This window comes from Caloenas nicobarica, chromosome 2, assembly GCF_036013445.1.
Source record: "Caloenas nicobarica isolate bCalNic1 chromosome 2, bCalNic1.hap1, whole genome shotgun sequence".
Lineage (NCBI taxonomy): Eukaryota > Metazoa > Chordata > Aves > Columbiformes > Columbidae > Caloenas > Caloenas nicobarica.
In genome coordinates, this window is record NC_088246.1 from 46484267 (window position 1) to 46497237 (window position 12971).

Sequence of the window (12971 nt, forward strand, 5' to 3'; positions counted from 1 at the left end):
AAAAGGGGAAAGGATTGCCGCCCTGCCGCTGGTCGGAGTCAGTGAGGAGCCCTGAGGAGCGCAACAGCCGGAGCTGCCGTACTGGCAGCTCAGAGCTGGGTGGGACAAGAGGACACCTTCCTCCCAGGCTTCATGAAAATACACTGGTGGCTTTGCTTTTGGTGAGCAGACCGTTAAAATAATTCCACTGCCCCTAGTGAACAGGCAAGTCTTGATTTCTCATTGACTGAGTGGGTCTGGGATGAAGGTGTCGCAAACAAATTTTAACCTAAAGCCAAATCCTGCCCAAAGCTGAGAGCTAATGATGACCGGCCCTACGGTAGAAGTTCCCTGGCATATTTTAGTAGCAGTAACACACAAACAGAACAACTATCCACAAATGCACTGAAGTCTCTGATCCCAAGAGCCTCAGTTTCTTCTAGTATTACCACAAGGAGGGCTACGGTCAGCTAAATATGTTTTCTGGGGAGTCCTGTAGAGCACAGCTATTGAGCACTTTCAAACTCATTTTGAGAGCCAACATACAAGATAAACATGCTTAATTTAGATCAATTTGTGTTTTACCCAATCTGTATTTTTTTATTACAAAATCAAGCTCCATGCATTATGTAAGGTGCATATCCACTATATACGTGTATGTCCACATTACAAAATATGTATGTCATCCAGTTGGGAGGAAACAATTTTGGCAAATGGAAAATGCAGATCTGTAAATTATTTTGACAGAATGCGTGGTAGGTGAGATCACTGTGTACAGAACGACTAAATACATATTTCCACTGTGAGACAAAGTTCATACTTTTCAAGTGACCCCTATGTACTGAGACGTCTTCTAAATTATGAAAATTTAGACATATTTAATAGTTGTTTCTGCCTTAATGTTGTATCACCTAATTTATAATTAGGTCTCTGAAGAGACTTGCTATAATTTTTTAAAATAAATATATTATTTTGCCTTTAATTTGATTCTGCCATGTTCCCTGAGAATACTAACATTTAAAATATACATATTTTATTATCTGCAATATGTAAGCATTTTTGCGTGGCAGTACATCAATGTATAAACTATGAAGATAAGATTTATGAGTAGAACTTTAACGTAAGCTTTCTATTTAAGCAGCAAAAACAAAGTGTTCATAGCATTTATTACAAGATTTAACGACGAGAGCAGAATTTCCATGAGTGTGTAATTTTCAATTACATGGTAAAAAAGATATCTGAAAAGAAACCAAGTTGGTTATATGTCAGCCAGTGTGAGGCTTTGCTACTTTATGAGAGTCTGAAATGAGATTGTCTGGAAATTGCCTTCACTATTCTTTCCCATCTCAACTGAAAGAAATGAAAAAAGAATATGAAAAAGTAGTAACACTTTCATTTTCTCTCATTTTCAATATCATGAGATACTGTAAGTCACAGAGCAAAATGTCCTGTAGACACAAAGGTATGAGAATGCTGGATTTTCTTTAAGATACACAACACTTCAAAATTCTCTCAGTACATCATTCAGTGGCTTTACAGGGTTACAGCTAAGCTTTAATCCTGATGTGTTTTAGTGAAAGCAGAGCTTCATTTTATTATTTTAATTCAAAATAGTAGCACTGGTTTCTAAACTCCTACAATAAGCAGTTCTGCATTTAATACTGGGGTCTGTAAGGTGTTCAGTGCATTATCAACACAGAGGTTTGAAAATTGGAAAGAATGTAGAGGTCATTTATTTCATTAGCATCCCCTAAGCCCCACCCTCTAATGTGGAACTGATCCTCATTACCAGGACCTTGCTTTGTCTCATTTTAAATGATCCCAGGGATGGGATTTAGGACTTTATCAGCTATTGTCCTGTGAAGGAACCAGACATCTCTGATTTGGATTATAGTCAGCAGCACTTATAGGAGCCTCTGTTTCATTTCAGGGGATTAAAACTCACTTTCAAAGACAGCTCAAGAGAGGTGAGAGAGAGCCCTTCAAAACATTTCTCAGATTGGTGACTTGCATAGCAAAGCTGAGGAAGCCTGAATTTATTTGTCTTGGGATGGAACCATGCAGGCAGTAAACAACTGGAAGAAAGATCACAATAAATGCAATGGACAAATTATTTGGAAGCAATCCTCTCTTATTTGCAAAAGAGAAAGAGAGAAAACACTCCTCAGACCCCCTAATCCAGACAAACAAATTCATACACAACATTTTTGCTTGTTTATTGTCCTCTCTTTGCCTTTGTTTCACACAACTAATGTTCCTTGCAATATCAGGGGGAAGTTTCTTCATTTCTGCCCCAGGGCTCATGGAACTGGGGGCTCTGGCAAAAAATGGGAAATAAAAATCTTCTTTTACAGGGTGAACTCTGTGTCTGCCAGTCACCCTGTAGAGGGGAGGAAGACTCCTGCCTCTCGCTATCTTGCCCATTTTTATATGTACCAGCTCTTCAGCCTTCTACCACCATTTTTATCTGCAGCCCAAGCCCTTAGAGATCTGAATATTAGGTCTTTTCTTTTTAACCACTGTACATCAAATGATCTCTCCCTCCTGCAATCCACTTGCACCCCTAATTGTTGTGACAACACTTGTCATTTAGATAGCTCTTTCATCTTCAAAGCACTTCACAAACATCAATTAACCCAAATCTAGATTAATTAATCTGACAATTAATTTGCTATATATCTAGCAGTTATAATAATGGAGAACAAACTAGTGCATTTTAAAGTCATCAGAATGAGTTCCCTTGACTCTAACAAAAATGGGATCGAGCTCATTTCCTGAGTTGTTTCTCTCTCGTAAATCTTCTCTGCAATCTGGTATTTTCTTCCCCAGCATCTTCAGCTGCTTTATAATGAATACAGCCAAGGAAATGGGAGAGAAAAAAAGGAATCTGTGAGCTGAGATCACACACACCAGGACTTAATCAGTTTTGTTTTAAGGATGATCTTAAATCTTGCACCCCACCTGCATAGAGTTTATGAAGATCGATTGGGCCAGTCCTTGACATGCTCAGATAAATCATGGTTCCAAACACACTGCTGAGCTTAATGAATTCAGGAGGCAGTCATGTTATAAACTGATTGCTAAATTATAGGTTAACCCAGACTGACAAAACAGGGCGCGTAGTTGCAGCAACTTCCTCACAATCACTGTAGACCTTGTGAAGTAGGACACTTGAGTTTTTCGTAATCAGTGTAGTACCTGAAACCACAGGCACGTGGAGAGAACAAGAGGAATATGAGAGTGATGCAAGAGAAACATTGAAGAACAGTAGTAGTCTAATGAGTCATTTACTGGAAAAGTAGGTCCAATGGCATTTATGCAAGGACATCTCAGAAATTAGCTTTTACACTGTGTCATTTACTTTATAGTAATCCTCAAAATAATGTATCATCCTCTAAGAAGACTTTTAAAACTCCTGCTCTAGTTAAGCAGTATGCGCTTATGCAAATATTTCTATTAGCTTATTAAATATACACCACATCCCAGTATTTAAGCCTATTTTTTTGGTGCTCCTTTTGACCATGAAGAAGGAACTTTTTATTATCTAAAATCATCAGCTGTACAGTCCGTTTTACAAGAACTCATCTGGAAATTCACAACACAATAATGTCCTTAAAATGACTAATAAATAACTACTATTCAGATTATAAAGAAAGATCTGAGCCTTCCAAGAGGGAGGCAATTATTCTTATTATTCCAGGAAAATGCCCTGACCTAATGAAAAAGAAATGGCTTACTGAAAAAGTCATTTGAAGGCATCTTTTGATTCATATTAAAGACATGTAAAAGTTGAGTCCCCCTTTCTTGTTATTGAAGACTTTCTACAATAAGGTCTCCATATGCAAATACCTCTTCGGCAACATCAAGGTAAGCAAGTACAGAATGATTGGCTCCCTTGGCATTAATTTTGTGAGTAAACTGAAGGGGAAAATGTAGAACTGTGTAGTTAATCAGGTATGACTGAAATCACCCAATCAAGTAAATAAACAGCCACTCTAGCTTATGTTGTAATTGGGTCTTGGTGCCAGTATCTTTCTACATGGAATTAAAAGCCCAGAGAAAACAGCAACAACAAATGAGTCTTCCCTTATAGAACAGCGTGAAATCCTTCAGTTCATGCTTTTCTAATCATTGACACTGCTTGAATTGCCCTTTGTGCCACATGCTTTTTTAAATCCTGCACAAATTATTGCTGTTGACCATATTATTGACCATAGACCATATCTTTCCACATTAGTGCTTCACTCTGTGACAGCTAAACTGTGACAGAATAAAAGCACTAAAGGATGTCTGAATGTATTACTTATTGCTTGTCTCTTAAGCTTTACTTACTCTTCTTCACAGGTTCTGCTCCGTTACTTTCACCGCTGGCTTTCAGAGATACTGAGGGCTTATTGAAGGATTACATTTTATAATATACCTGTATAAGCAGAGCTGTAGTCAAGTATTAAAGGCCACTGAAAGCTTATTGATCTAGAGAACACTGCCGTAATAACTCAGAGAATATAAAAATAACCACTGCTATTTGATTTTCCTTAACTCAGAATGGAGCAGCCAGTACATTTACAGACCTCTAAGAAACTTTTTCCCTAGTGACCCATCATTTTGCATGAAAGATTCAACACTGAAGAAATCAGAAGGAAACAGGGTTACAACTATTTGGGGAAGACCCAACCTTCCACCCCCCAAAATGCCATAACAGACCCTGAAGAAGTGATTACGCTTCAAATAAAGTGAGTGCCTGTGTCTTCCTGGCATAACATCAAAATCTTTCTTGTAGGCTGTGGAGCTTCTTTTATTAATATTGTAGGCAAGGATCACATTATATAATGGTATTAACAAGGCATTAGAGGCACTGCATACATTGTTAATTTAAGCAAAGTGCAGACTTCTCAATAAGATCTTGTGAACAATGATCTAACACAAAAATGTAGAAAATTCATGGCCTATGAAAATTCACATAGGAAAGGCCAATGTATTGCTATTTATAAAGGTCTTAGTAAGTAAAAGAATTGAAAATCATGTAACCTTTAAACTCTTGAATGCATTTCAGTAGCACTAGAGCAGCATAGATATACTGAGGCCTACAAGCATATGCAGATAGACCCCTCAGCAGAAAACTAAACATCTATGTGCTAAGACACAGCTACTCGAACAGACTGGATGGACAGATCCAAGGAAGTCAGCTGGATATGGGAGAGTGGGAAAGAATGGCAGAACCAGGTTTTGATCTCATCAGATGTGTACAACAAGAGGCAACCTTCTCATGATTACCCAAAGGTAACCAATCCTTTCTATACAGTAAGGTCTCAGGGCATCATGCTGCGAAGAACGATTCATACCGGCAGAAGCCTTATGACCCAATGTGTGTAATAGCCCTGGTAACCACAGCTGTGGGTCCCACTCGTAACTAACTGTACACACATAAATGTCACCAGGACCATCATCTGTAATCCGGGCTAGGCAGGGGTGAAACACTTGGTTTGTTCAGCCTGGAGAATACGAGACGAAGAGAAGACCTCATCGCAGTCTACAGCTTCCTCACAAGGGGAGGAAGAGGGGTAGGGACTGAACTCTTTAGTGACCAACGACAGAACCTGAGGGAATGGCAGGAAGATGTGCCAGGGGAGGTTTAGGCTGGACATTAGGAAAAGGTTCTTCACCCAGAGGGTGGTGGAGCACTGGAACAGGCTCCCCAGGGAGGTGTCACAGCCCCAAGCCTGACAGTGTTCAAGAAGAGACTGGACAAGGCCCTCAGACACATGGTGTGAACTGTGGGGTTGTCACATGCAGGGACAGGAGTTGGACTGAATGATCCTTGTGGGTACCTTCCCACTCAGAACATTCTATGAATAAACAAACTGACAACAATAACACAGTTGCAACATATAGATTTTTGAAAGGTAGAAAAATACATAATGGACAGTCTTCTTTTGAAAGTTTCCCTTATGTGGGTAGAATATAGAAAGGACTTTCTGCACAGATATGACACACGCTTCTCCTTCTCCTTGCAGCTTATTACTTCACCTGCAGCAACATTTTTCCTCCAGGTTTTTTGCCTCTTTTCCTGCTTTTCCTTATGAACAGAGTTCTTTTCAGTGACATTCTCTGTACAATCTCAGCAGAATATATTCTTACTCTGTGTCATGTGTACTGTTTGGCCTGTGCCTCTACAGCACCTTGTTACGTGTTTATTTCCCAAGTACTACAACATCTAATACCAAAACCATAAGATTATTTTTCAGTGTACATTACCACGACTCCTCTAGAAAAAGAGGAACCCTGGACCTATTAGAACTGATGGACAGTAGATGATCCCTACCAGAAGATACTCACAGTGCAAGCCTGTATTTCAGATAAACCTTTGACTGCAACATACCTCACATGCTGAAACCAAATGTGAACGTCAAAGTTCCACAATTTACAGGACCTTCAGCACAGCAGACTTGGATAAAAACTGCTCTTAGAAGGATTATAACCCTCACTCAGATTTGTCAGTAATTACCATTGCGAACTGAATCTCTTTACATACTAGAAAAACAATGCACTACTTTTGGACCAAAGAGATATTTTGTTCACTTCAACATATACACAAATTGACTGTACCATTAGCATTAAAAGAAGTTATGACCGGCACTGAAGTGTGACCAGACTTCTCAGATGGTTTCAATGTCTGGAAAGAAATGCTTGGTAGGTTCATAACTCAAATATATCCTTTTCATAATAAAACCTAGAGCAGCAATAATTGCAGTAAAGTTTTACAAGGCATCCTGAGAGGAATAAAAAAATAACTGCTCTCTGCACCACAGCTAAATAAAGCAAAATTAGATTTTTTTTTTAAGCCCATAAGGAATTCAAATTAACAGACTTTGTAAAGGATGCTGGCAAAAGACTTCTGAGGGAGACCCTAATTATTGGTTGCTTTGATTTTAATAACCTAGCTTATCTTATCTGTCTAAATAGACATTTTAAAGAAAAAAGTTTCAAATGCCCAGTGTAAAGGCTGTGTTGGGTGCAAGACTTACAAAGAGCAAACGTCTGTAAGTTAAACTGAGTTGTTTTAGTGTATTTTTGTCATGTTAATCCCCATTCCTCATAAAGCAAGTCAGACCACTAAGCTCAGTACCCATGTGATTTCAGTGTCAAGATGAAAGGCCAAGACTTCAGAGCTCCAAACAGCCTACAGAGGCAAGCCTGAGGTAGTGATGGTTGCATTGTGTCTGCCATTGTTAAGAAGTCTCCCTCCACTTGCAGAATTTCCACAAGTTGACATTTCCCTCCAAGCATTTCTGGTGCCTCTTAAAACCTTAACTTAAATTATGCCTTCCAGAGTTTATAAAAAGGAAACTGCAGGTACAGCTACAAAGCTACCCAACCTTATGCAATTACTGTTCATAATGATCAAGCAATCCTAGTGAGAAGCTGATGCTCAGCAAGGCAGCTGGAAGACACTAACTCTCCCCACGTTAAATATGGCACAGGGAATTCTTCCAACATTTAGCAGTAACATATTGCTATATACTTTATGAAGTGAAACAAAACAAATAAAGTCAAATGTTCCAAAATATGGCAGGGTGAAGACTGGAATGCTTAGTCAATGTAAATCAAAGTATAAACATTCATACACTGCTAAACCCATCACAGACACTTCACCTCTCTAATTCTTACAATTTTCACTATTTTGTCCTTGCTACCATCACATTTTTAAGTTATAGTCTGTATAGACAGCAAACAGAAGTCATCTGACAAGTAATATATGCTATCTGTCAAACACAAGTGATTTTGGGGGCTGCTCTACCATAGCAGCCTTATCTTACATCCACCAAATGGTATAAAGGGCCTGAATTTTAAAGAAGCTCCAAGCTTTTTTTCTCATTTTACAGCCAGAATTAATTTTAAAATATTTCTGCACTCATGAATGATCTGGTGCAAATCTTACTACTTTTAGCTTTTCTGCAAATGTCTGAACCGCAGCATCAGGCGAATACTCAGATATCGAAATCAGGGCCTGCAAACACTTGCATGCACAAATAAAAACATATATTCTCAAAAAAAACCCAAAAAAGTATCCCACAGAATCAAAACTATTTTGAAAATTGTCAATAGGTTCTTAAGATCCATCTTGCCCTTTCTCTTCTTCACCCATTCCCTCACTGACTTTCTCTACAGGTGGTCATAAAGGACTATTTTTGTTCCTCTTCTCTCTCTTCAGCCTCTCTTTTGGCAGTATCATCTGCAAACAAATTTGACTACTGTCTCTCTGCCAGTAGCTCAAAGACCTCCTTTATTCCCAGACCCACCTTCTTCTGCCCAAGCTGAAATCTCAGCTCTTCTCATACCTTCTCACTTCAGTTTCAGAGAGATTGAAACATGTTTCTCCCTCCAAGACTGCATTCCTCTACCCTTACAGACTTGCCACTTGCTCTGACATTCTAGGCATCACATTTTGTTTGCATCTCTTCCTGGGTTTTCTCATCTAAGTGATTTAAAGGCCACATATGGTGAAGGCAGTGCTGTGCTAATTCTGCTTTTCATTTAAGCAGCAGAAATCTGATCCATCTCTTGTCTCAAACTTATATAGTTGCATTACTATGGGATGTTACCCATTTCAATTTAAGCTACCTCAAGAAGCAGATCCTATAAGGGCAGGCACAACTGATCGCTCTAAGTGACTGTCAGATATAAGCTGGACTAAGTGATCTGGGACCCTTTGCCAAGGACGTGGCAGGGTGCAACCTTCTGCATCTGGTTGTGTAAGGTGAACCCTCAGAAAGGGTGCATAACACAGATAATCTGTCACATTACATCTCTCCTTCAGCCTCTCAGCATCTCATATTTTAAGAATATCATGTTCTCTAGCATTGTCCCCCTCAGTTCTGCTCCCTTTCACCTTCGCAGAATGCTGCAGCAGCTACAGTACTCCCACCCGCTTTAAGCACATCACCTCTGTCTATATGTCCCACCAGTGGCTTGCCCTTCTCTTGTACATCCAAGAACTGCTCACCATCCCTTTTTCCAAGCCTTTCACAGCTCACTGCATTCAAAAGCAAAAGCTCAGCTCCCAGGTCTGCCTGAGCTGTGATGTGAGCTCACTGTCCAAATTAGCACCTTCGTGCTTTTTCCAGTGCTTCTCTTTTGTCAGGAAGCAGCAGCCCAGATGTCAGAGGCAGCAACAGAGGCCCCAACCACGGCAGTGCTGGAGGGTAGCTGCTTTTTTTTTTCTTTTCCTTTCCTGGAGATATATATTGCTCATACAACACGGAGTAATTTGCTTGTCTTCTGTGTTTCAGGCAACTAACTTATAGATATTTCATCTACCCAGGAAATTTATAAAATTGCAGCCTCCCAAGATAACAAAGTCATAATCCTTGCACTTCACATTACTGTCATCCTACACATGCTACAATAAATAACTCCCCTACATTTCTTCATTTACATTAGAAATCCTCCTTAGCCAACATGGTTAATTTTGCTTGCAGTTTAAAATAGAGGTTGTTCTTTCCCTACACATCATTTTCTATTTCATCTGCTACAGTGCTCTTTCAGTCCCATTGGACATGCCGAACACAACTGGTCTGACCATTCACCAACTAAGGGGTAGATGGAAAGACATTTCACAAATGCTTCCCTGTACCACTTGAAATGCTGAGCTTCCTTCCAATATCTCAGATGCACCTGTCACAAACACATTGGTCTGGCCTCCTTAGTATCCTGTGCTCCGTCTAATTCATCCTTCACTTTTCCTTGCTAGATATCTCATTGTTTTCTCAAACTTCCTCAGTCTTTTGGCACTTCTTTTGCCCTCAGACTCGTTTGCCAAGAGCGGCACAAGGGACACAAACAATATATAAAGCTAGCTATTCATACCTGCATCATCCTTGTGCATCCACGATACCATACAAACACTGTGTCAGTACCACTGTTGTTCCATAACAACAGCGCTGATTTTGTGAAGTTATAAATCACAATCAGCACGACCAGTATAAACACAAGTACTCACAAAACTCCTTTTACCTTTTCCACCAATTTGTGGCATGCATTGTAACATGTAGACACCAGGTGTTTTATTTTTTATCTGCACAGAACATCTTGTATGTAATGAGTGAAAAAATGACAATACTGCTTCTGCGAGACTGTGCAGCTATAATGATAAAAGAAGAAAGGTTTGCAGGGACAATGAAAAATTTTTATTAGACAAATTGGCGTGGTAAGAAAAAAAAAAAGACATACTTTTGAGTCCAATGTCCTTTTGTCAGGTCCAAGAAGCTGAATAGACAGTGGGGACAGTGTTCTTCATTTAACATTTTTAAATTTTCTATTAATCTTAAACGTCATTACAAGACATGAACAGTTGGATTCAGCCTTGATTTAACCTGAATTAGCCACAAGGAGATGAATTCTTCTACACAAAGCTCCAAGTTCCCAACCATCGGTCTTTCTGCTGACTGGTAACCCTGTCATTACTCTGGCATGTCTTTTTGTGGCCACCCTATTCTTTATATATACTAACAGATTTCATAATTAAATGTTTCTTTTACAGAAGATCTCCAGACATAAAGTGAGGAAATAGTAATTAAAATGGTGACAGGGCTACCTCTTCCCTTGATTGAATTTCCACCAGTTAAATGACGCTGGGTTCAAATTATCCAATTGATTGGCAAAAACAGCTCCATCATTTTTTGAGGTTACTGTAAGAAGTATAGAGCATAATCTACTGATTACAGTGGATTATCATTTCTCTGCATCCTTAATTTGATTGTGGTAATCACAAAGCAGTTGTGTGATCATCTTTTCCATCATAGAAGAGGGCAGTGTGGAGTAGCAATCTTCATTCGAAAACGGGAAAGTTTTGTTTTCTATGAGTAAAACTATTCAAAATGTAGGAATTACTTCTGACCTTCAGCCTCCGGTCCTGGTCTCCACTGCACAGAGAATTTACAGACACTTTAAAGGTCTTCCAGGCTGGATTTAAGTTATTCATCACAACCTGCGAGTGAAAAGAAAGGAAGCGAACCCTTAACATTTGCATATCTCCAAACAGAATGCTAACAAGAGCCGCAATTTTCAATACAGTATGCTCACCAGAAAGAGAAAAAAGCAGAGCTCAGCTGGAGGTTTGCAGAACAACGCACATGGGATATGTGCCCTTGCGCTACCTGCAGTTTGCAACACGCCTGCTCTGGAAAGCCCCAGAAAGAAGCACAGCTGGGAAATGGACTGTCCACAGATCGTGCTACAGAGATTGCCCCAGCACTGCCATCCTTCAGCAGGGGCGTAAGCCCCAAGGGAAAGGTTGTGGGATATATCCCTGAACTGGAAGTCATGGAAGAGATGCAGAACTGGACAATGGGGATGGGTAGCACCAATTTACAGACAAATGGTCTGCCTTGCCACAAAGACTTCATGGGATCCATGACAGACAGGTTTATAACCCCAAATACCTGCCACAACTCCACCCTCTACAACTAAATGCTGCTTTTTAAGACGATGCCAGTCATTAGCAAGGAAGCAGTAATGACACTGGGACAGAGGAAACAAACGTAGATCACTGAGATTACAAATCTCTTTAGCACCAGCAACCTGGGAGGATATGGAGAAGATGCAACATAGCATTAATGGGAAAATATGACCCTGTCTGTAACATGGTTTGGGTTAAATATAATATGTATAACTCCTGACCTTGAAACAGAATATTTGCCAGTTGAATTAAATGTGGATCTTCGGCTTCAGTACCATCTTCCCTTACTCTCATGTGCATAAGTCAAGACCTGATACCCATTAGTCAACAATTACACAAGAGAGAGAAATGTTTTTAAATGTGGGTGCTTGCAATACCCCTTGTGACATGGGAAGCATAAACTATTCCTCCTGACAGCCCACCTGTGCCCTTGGAAAGTAAATCCAACCCTATTCCTTACCTCAGTCCTGTGAACAAGTTGTTGGGTTGCATCATCATTCATCCGGAAAATCTCCAGAAAAGGATCAGATTTGCTGAAAAAATCCTAAAATAAAATATAGGACAGGTTACTCTTGAGACTTCTTTTTTCTTTGAGCTTTTCAGGCACGGTGCACTGGTGCTTCCCTGACTGCTAATGAAAAAGGACAGCCAGTGTGGTTTTAGTGAGACCTCTTGGTGTCTCTCAGCAATATTTCATTCTTGCCCTTGTTCCACAAGGACTTCCATGCCACTGCTGTTGTTCTCAGTTTGACTATTCAGTCATGGTAGGCAGAACTGTAAAATGTAATTTTATAGCCTCTTCCATTCTTACACCCAGTCCAGATTCCTGAGATGCCTGAGCTTTAGCTCCTTCATCCACCTAGCTTGTTTTGTTCTGTCTTCATAACTGTTCAGTCTTTTGACATCAGTATGATCATGCAAAGCCCTTTGACGCATATTCTACAGTCGGGTTGAATTTCACACTAATCACCCCCTCTCTCAAAACAAAAGTGAATCAGCCAAGACATTATGCTGCTACCAGCTAACACAAGTACTGGCAAGATGGATTAGAGAAGGTAGGAGAAGCAAGCCCTCTTCAGGATGTGATAACATGGCCTATGCTAAGATGACAAACAGAGCAGAGGAATGCAAAAAATTACTTGGTATCTCTAAGCACAGGCAAATCTGTGACAGACAGTGATGTTCACATACTCACTGCACAGTAGAACATCTTCCCCTAGTCCTGCATCTAGCTAACAACTCTGAATGTTCTTATGCAAACCTAAATTAAGTTGCTTTCTATAGCATTGCTGCATTCTGGCCAGAGCCTCTTTCATTTCAACCACATCTCCTGTCTTCTGGACATGCTGGCTGAGGGGTGGAAGAGTAGCCGGGCGTTAGCCCTCCACAACTGGAGGAAGAAAACTGGCTACTTCAAATTTCTAACTGTGCAAAGCTGCAAGAGCAAGACTGAAATAGACTCAGCCCATTTTCTGTAGTTTCACCTCCCTTCTTCATTTCCTTCTTCAGAAGAGCCACATGATTAATTTTATGC

General features: G+C 40.0%; 1 protein-coding gene across 1 annotated transcript in view; it reads right to left on the reverse strand.

The window, feature by feature from the left end:
* The window catches only part of CPNE4 (copine 4), a 202272-nt gene that overhangs the window by 83020 nt on the left and 106281 nt on the right, over nucleotides 1-12971 (reverse strand). The window contains exons 5-6 of the mRNA XM_065627509.1: nucleotides 11898-11981; nucleotides 10877-10966 (exon numbers count right to left, since the gene is read on the reverse strand). Of these exons, the coding sequence (XP_065483581.1) occupies nucleotides 10877-10966; nucleotides 11898-11981 (174 nt within the window). The remainder of the gene's footprint in view (nucleotides 1-10876; nucleotides 10967-11897; nucleotides 11982-12971) is intronic.